Raw genomic sequence first — 7,702 nt, 5'->3', positions numbered from 1 at the left:
AGCGCTCAGTGAAGTTTTGATATCCAGTTGTCGATTGACGGAGAAAAGAATGATTGCATAAAATGAAATGGGTATATTAGTTAGCTGTGCCTGCCCTATGACCCATTCATCCGTCAGCATACACCCTTACAATTGAGAATATATACTTGTACATACCCTTGCTTATCCATGAATCCAGTATCATCAAAGCTCTAAGCAATCAAGTATAGAAACATGAGAGCTCTACGCTCCAATTACACGCCGCGGGAGACCATGACAATGGAGATAAGTTATTTTTGGAACAATATACATATGTTTATTTGTAAGAGGAATGTTGCGTTTGCTATTTGACATTTCCAATAAAAGGCGGCGAGCAGCCCAGCAAATCGAGAATATTTTTTATATAAATATAACTTTGTATATAAAGGAACTAATATTTGTATATATTATGTATTATGTGTGTGTATTTTGTACATGATTCTATAAAGCCACAGATAGTGTCAAAGTATAAGAAGAAATTGACATTGTTATAGCTTCACATGAATTAAATAATATTAATACATACATAAGAGGTAAATCGTTATCGTTATCAATGAGTATCAGTTATTCTTAAACACTAAACGAGTATTAGGTAGTCAGTTGAGGTCATTTACAATATTCTCAATTGTAGCCAGAAAAAACACTTAACACAAAGTTCACTACTCTATACTTAATTAAGTAACAAATAGATAACTGCGACTGAAAACCTTGAAAATAAATAATTTTAATTGCTGGCTTACCTAATCAGAACTTATCTTCAAAGATCTTTTGTTTTAAGTTTCAAGCTTTTCCACCGATTTGGCGCCCTTTAGCTTTAAGTACGCCGACACAGCGCGGGTGCGTCACAAAAAATTTGATTTGTGTATTTGTGACAAACCATCAAACAAACAAAACAGAAAAAAAATACATGAAACGGATTTCATTCATGATGAAAAGCAAATACGCTGAATACAACAACAACAAATAGCAATGCGAGAGAGTCAACAGAGCTGGGCAACAAAACGCAACAATTTTGTTTACAAATAATAACAAAAAACCCCTAATTAGTACACTTAGATATTTATTGTTGGGCGGGAGCTGCTGAAGCGTTAGAAATATATTGAAGTCATAATTGATAAGATTGCACTTTAGTAAATGCCTCGAGCGTGGAACATCGAACTTCAAACGTCGTCGAATCGTTCTCTCGGTCGTCTCAGCGTCTTATCTTATCTGAGTCACACACAAAAAAAAAAATCCATATATATGAACACATTTGTCAGCGCTGTTGCTGTTGCTGTAGCTGTTGTTGTTGCCACAATTAACACCTTTGGGCTGTGATAATGAGGCAGACAACAACTGCGACTTCGACAGCGACAACGACAACGACAGCGACTGCGACTGCTCAGCCGCACCAGTCGTTACAGTCGCAATAGAGAATACACCAAACGCCATCGGAATTTCGTTAGTTAAAACACGAACGCCTTACGGCATGGACGGCACGGACGAGAAGAAGGCGGCAGCAACGGTGTCGCAGAGCGCTCACGATGAGATCGACTTTACCAGCGGCTTCGAGACACAATATCACAAGGAATATAGCCCGCTGAGACCGAAGAATGTGCCGCCGCCGGACAAGCGAAATGCCTGGTATCGCAGCGCTTCCACGATCATGATGATCATATTCCTGGCGCTCGTCTTTCTGCTGGGCACCGTGATGCTGGTGGTAATGGTATTTACAGCCAGTCCACTGCAGGTGTTACTCATTGTGTGCGTCTATGTGGTCATAGCGGCGCTGATGATCTGGATTGAAGTGAACAGCATTAAGGTGCGGTGATTCAAGGAACACCACGTGCTGCTCCTACGCTCAGCGCCAGTGCAATGAATATTCCCATCTATGTGATTTTTGAATGGTTTAGCAAATTTCTCGGCTCCTAAATGTTATTTGAAAGTTATCATGAAAATAGAAAAAAAAAATATATACGAAAAGACTTTTGCTGATTATAGCATTTCTTAGTTAATACTGATAGCAACTAGCTTTTAAATTGAAAAAAAAAAAAATAATAATAATAATAATAATAAAAAATAAAATTCGATTAAAATATCAAAGAAATAATTTGGACTTCGCTGCATAGCTGTATATTTATTTATATTTATTAGTATTCCTGTGAACTTAACACTAATATTGAGGCAACTTGCTTTATATACAATCCTACTAAGTGCAATAAAAACGTTTCTTATGACCAATAAACAATTAACATCATAAAGCATTCATAAAAATGTGCTCTACACGACCTGAATTTCAAGAAAACTTGTGAAACTCTCTCAGTGCGAGGCAAACCAATGCAACGACATTGAGATGTAATTGGAACAATGACGAAATTGTTGACACTAAACTTCAACAATCATACGAGTGGTGTAAAAGTATAAGCAATAATAGTTTTATCAAACTCAGTGTTATTGAAAGGTCGACTGTGGACTTAAATAAATGATGGAGATAAAAAATAGATCTAAGAGTCTTATATTTATATTCAAGAAATGTTTTATTATGGAAACTGCATAAATATACATATCATCTGTAACATTCAATTGATTCAGCTTTTATTTTGATATTATATCCATCTCAGTATCTCTGCCTCCCTCTCTCTCTATCTCCCTCTCTCTCTCTCTCTCTCTCTCTCTCTCTCTCTTTCTCTCTCTGTCTGTCTCTTTATGTATATCAGACATAATTCAAAGAGCAATCAAAATAAAGTAAGTCATAAATATCAAAAACAAATATGTATTTAGTTTGAGGTGATATCTATCTCAGTCTCTCTCTCTCTTTTTCTCTCTCACCCTCTCCCTCTCTCGCTCCCTCTGTCTTTTTATGTTTGCAAGATTACATAGTGATTCAAGTATAAGCAAATGACTCAATTCAATAGAATCTATCACTGTTGCTGGGTCAGATTTGAGGTCATAGATAATATTTATTATTATTATTAATCAACACTTAGCAGGGCTTAACACACACAATACAACTGAACTCTGACAGTATATTTATACCTAGAACTTCCCGGATCAATTATAAAAAGACTTTATTGCCGAAACCTTTGTGATTCCATTGCTCTATTTTTTAAAGTTAGCAATTCGAACAATTCATAGATTGAAAATCCAGTCAGTTGGTCAAGTCTCTTAGATACAAAGCCATTATACCTTGAATTTACATTTTTAAATCAATTCGGAATTTTTATTGACTGTTAACTTTCAGCTTTACTTTACACTGTCTGTTTCATCGACATTGTATAATACTAAGAGAAAGCCAGAAGAGAAAACAAATTTGAGTAACAATTTAAAAATACGAAATATTTTGCAGAAATCCGAACTTGTAAATGAAAAATTAATCTAGATTATAAACTGAAAATTTGAAGGCTCACTTATCATGCCTTTATTTATGATAATGTTAAAGTGCAGCAGAAACTTGCTCAGCCACTTAAACTTTAAAGCACTACAAATCCCTTAATATCTGTCTTAATGAAACGAAAGCAAAACAACCGAATCTCACGAGCCTTGAATAAAAAAATAACTACAACTTTAATTTCCGGTGGCAAAAAGGTGCGTAGGTGAGGGCAAAGGCCAACAGCTGACTTACCTTAATTACTCACAGAATTTCGGAGCCAGGCTACTTATTTGCACTGTGCACTATGCAAAGTGTGTGTGTGTTTGTGTGTGTATGTGTGGCTCGTGGACAAGACTACGTTCGTGGCGTATTTAATTATAATGGAGAATGCGCTTAGCTTAAGCATTAATGTCCATGCCGTTTGTTGACGGCGATTGCGATGGCGATTGCGTTAACAACGGCAAAGACGAAGGATATATCACCATTTTTTTTCTGCCAAAGGCGTGGCTTCTCTTTTTCATTCCATTTTAATACATTTCTTTTCTTTTGGCTAGCTTTTGGGCAAGTGTGGCCATTTAATTAGAGACATGAAACGTGCTTTAAACATCATTCTATTTTGTAAGTGCAAAGATTGCATGCTCAAGTTTTAGTTTAGATTTTGTGATTTGAGCTATCTTGTAATGTAATTAAATATTTTCATAATATTTTTGAATTTATTTTCTTTTGAATATGTTTTATGTTTGTGGATTTTTTTTTTATTCTTCATCAATTTATTGTTGCCTAATATTTACCTGAGTAGAGTAAGAAAAATTCTTCCCCGAAATTTTTGTTTTATGGTCCGCATATATTTAATTAAATTATTATTTAATTTTCATATATTTCTATTTTACTGAAACAAAAACTGATAGCATAATGAATAATGAGACACGCTTTAGATACCGTACAAAATATAAAATATTCTAAGAAGACTTTGGTATTTATATACACAACTTTTACATTTCTTCGTACTTATAAAGACAACAATATATAAATAAAATCTAGATATAATACAAATATTGATTACAATATATTGAACTTTTATCAGATCAAACATTATTTAGAGAGTATCTATTATTCGTGTCTTTGACATATTTCGCTGATTTATTGTTCAATTTGGCAATATTTGTTCATAAAATGTTGTATTTAAGCAAAATTGAATTTATTGTTGCGGCTTGCTGCTTGCATATGTTTATTTGTTTCATAAATATTTAAAATACTGAATTATGCATAGGCGAGGCGTTTTAAATTATTCTACAGTTTTTACTCATTGTTTAAATAAAACACAATTGCTATAGACATAGTCAATTGCACAACAAAAGGCTGCAGGCAAAGTATGTAAATAAACAAGGATTGCACATTTGGCAAGAGCACACGAAGCAAGTGGCGACAGGAGCAGCAACAGCAGCAGTCTTTGCATTCTGCCTTGTGCCTTGCACTGGCTGCTGTCTGCTATCTGGGGAAATGTTGCTTAGAATTTTCTTAAGTAAATCTCAGTTGAACACTTTTCATTTAGCCTTTCAGGCAGGCCAAAAATAAAATAAAAATAAAAACCAAGCAACGAGCAAATGAAATAAGTAAGAACAGGATGACTCTGACTGCACAATTCTCGCTTATGATTAAACCAAGAGGTATAGTTTTTCAAAAATCATATTCACAAATGGATTTATTACCAAATTTCTAGATTGCAAAAAGAAATTAATATTTTTATATATTTTGTTCTAATTATATACTCAATTTTTGCCGAATCTTAATAAAACTCTAACTATAATAAATTGGGAGATATGGATGACAGTTTAAGCTTAAATATACATATATTAATAAGCAAATATACAGCTTAGTGAACCAAGCAACTCTCTTCCTTTCTTGAACGAGTATCGTAAAGCTGTAAATGCAAATTGCGAGGGCAGCGAGAAGTGCTCGTTGACAGCTGCTAGACATTGGATAAGTGCAAATTTATAAATAAAGGAAATAGCATGTGTATGACATTTTGTCAGCTAAAGTCTATGTTAAATTTTGATAACAACAAAAAAAATGGTTATTGTAAAATTAATTTGTTAACTAAAATTTGAATTCAAATTTATAGAATACCAAAAAGTTTATATTTTATACCATGAAGTGATTAAACATTTAATTATATGCAATTTTAACGAGCTTCGTTGCACTTATTGTTTATCAAATGTGAATTATGCTCATGCATAATTTAGTTTTCATTTTCACTTTTTCCCAGCCAGCAAAAAGTGTCAGCAAAAGCCGCAGCACTGTTTCAATTAGAGTAATTAATTTAAAACAGTTTTCATAATTTCATTGCGTAATACTTTAATGATTCGCAATATTTTCACTCAAGCTGACAGCTTCATGGGCCTTGGCATGCTAAACAGTTCTGGGCCAGTCGCATTTAAATATGCACACAGGCGCATTTGAATATTCAATTAAGTCTAACTGCCAATTCTGTGATAAGCTGCCGCTCAACCCCACTAAAGCTGACAACTGACTGAGCTCCAACCAAAAATCTAGAATTGTGTGCAATAAAAATAAACTCTATTCAAGGCCGACAGCGTCCTTTTGTCTCTTTTGTGCGCTGCTCTTTTTGGCCAGAATGCTTCAGCCATTTCGAATGCAAATTGTGATGACAATTTGAGGGCTTAGGCTGTATCAGAATTATTTTTTTGTCGTTCTTGCAGTGATTACGGCCAACATGTTTTGAAATTTAAGAAAAATTAGTTTTACAAGTGCTTATACAAGAGGGAATTAGCCTAGATAGAATTTATTCTCCAGTGAAAGAGAAAATATTCAAATACTAATAAAATATATAATAAATATCTAAATAATAATATCTTTAATATCTTTATCTAAAATCTATGTATCTATGTATCTATGTAACTATGTATCTATGTATCTATGTATCTATGTATCTATGTATCTATGTATATATGTATATATGTATATATGTATATATGTATCTATGTATCTATGTATCTATGTAATTATGTATCTATGTATCTATATATTTACATATCTATGTATCTAAGTATCTTTGTATCTATGCATGTATATTTACATTATATTTATCTACATTTAAGTATATACAGCATATATAAATTGACAGATGTAAATTCCTCAAAACATGAAAATCCATAAATTATATGTAAACCCAAGCACAAATTCGAAAATTCTAAAATTCTGTTAAAACTGTAGTTTATATGTGTAGAAAATGTAACAAGCATGTCAAAGCATTTTGTGACATATTTTATTTATTCTATAACGAGTAAATGCCGAAAAAGTCAGCAGTACGCAAACAACATGCATAAATTACCACAAAAAGAGACACTTGGAGCGTGAGGCATTTGTCCTGGGGGCCAACTCAAGCGTTCTCTATGCAACTGCAATGCAAAATGTGTTGAAATATTAAAGCCACACAAAAAAAAAAATGTAGACTGTGTATAGTCGGGAGAGGGGGAGGAGGGAGTACGAGAGGTGAGAGTGAAAACAAGTGAGAGTTCAGGGAGTAGGCGACTGCCTAGATACTTTCAATGAGATTGATAATTAAAGGAACTAGAATATAGAAAAAAAGGTGGTAAGGGAGTGGAGAGAGAAGACAGAGGCAGAGAAAAGCAACGAGAGATAAATGATCATTGGCAAATAAAGCAAAGATCTTAGCATATGTCAACAGAGCTATTTAAGCAATTCATATTGAAAGAAGGCTTGGTTAATATACATGTTTTACAGAGCTCTGATAGTCATTTCTTGAAATTACGGTAAACAGACATAGAAATAACAACTTCATCTAATCCCTCTTTATCCCATCGCACGGGCATACTTTCACCTACCTGTTGGCTTTGCTTTCACAAACGCATCATACCCACACCTAACAGCGACTCTAAAGGTATACGATAAAGTGAGTGTGAGGCTGTGAGAGTTTGGGGTGCGACCACACCAAAAACTGTGGCCAAATGCAGATGAGCAGCATTCTTTCTGTGCCCAAAGTTTTTGGACACTTTTCTGAAAGCCTAACAGGCCACTTTAGTTTTAACCGCAAAGTTTGCTGTGCGCCGACCTCGTTGCACTTTTGTTTGGCCATTGGCCTTTCATGTCATTTAACTATTTTTCGTTATTTCTCTTCTCTGTGTTTTTTTTTTTTTTTTTTTTTTCTCTTTTTTGGTTCTATAGCAATTTGCAAGAGGTCGAGTGTTGTCGTGCACACTGTTGATTGCTTGGCATTTCAATGGGCCACTATGAAGTAGTCTGGACTATATTTATGTAGATTTATCCTGTGTATCTCTGTGCCAGTGGTCAAAG

At 34.1% G+C, this 7,702-nt stretch overlaps 1 protein-coding gene across 1 annotated transcript; it reads left to right on the top strand.

The window, feature by feature from the left end:
• The first annotated feature begins 1,416 nt into the window (after positions 1-1,416).
• On the top strand, positions 1,417-2,082 carry LOC115563573 (uncharacterized). The gene has a single exon (XM_030386829.2). It carries the CDS (start codon positions 1,487-1,489, stop codon positions 1,826-1,828), a length of 342 nt encoding a protein of 113 aa, XP_030242689.1. The 5' UTR covers positions 1,417-1,486; the 3' UTR covers positions 1,829-2,082.
• Positions 2,083-7,702: the final 5,620 nt, after the last annotated feature.

The sequence above is a fragment of the Drosophila navojoa genome, chromosome 3 (assembly GCF_054131105.1).
Source record: "Drosophila navojoa isolate 15081-1374.11 chromosome 3, UAZ_NAV_1.0, whole genome shotgun sequence".
In the NCBI taxonomy this organism is placed as follows: Eukaryota; Metazoa; Arthropoda; class Insecta; order Diptera; family Drosophilidae; genus Drosophila; species Drosophila navojoa.
This window is presented reverse-complemented; position numbering and strand designations above follow the sequence as displayed.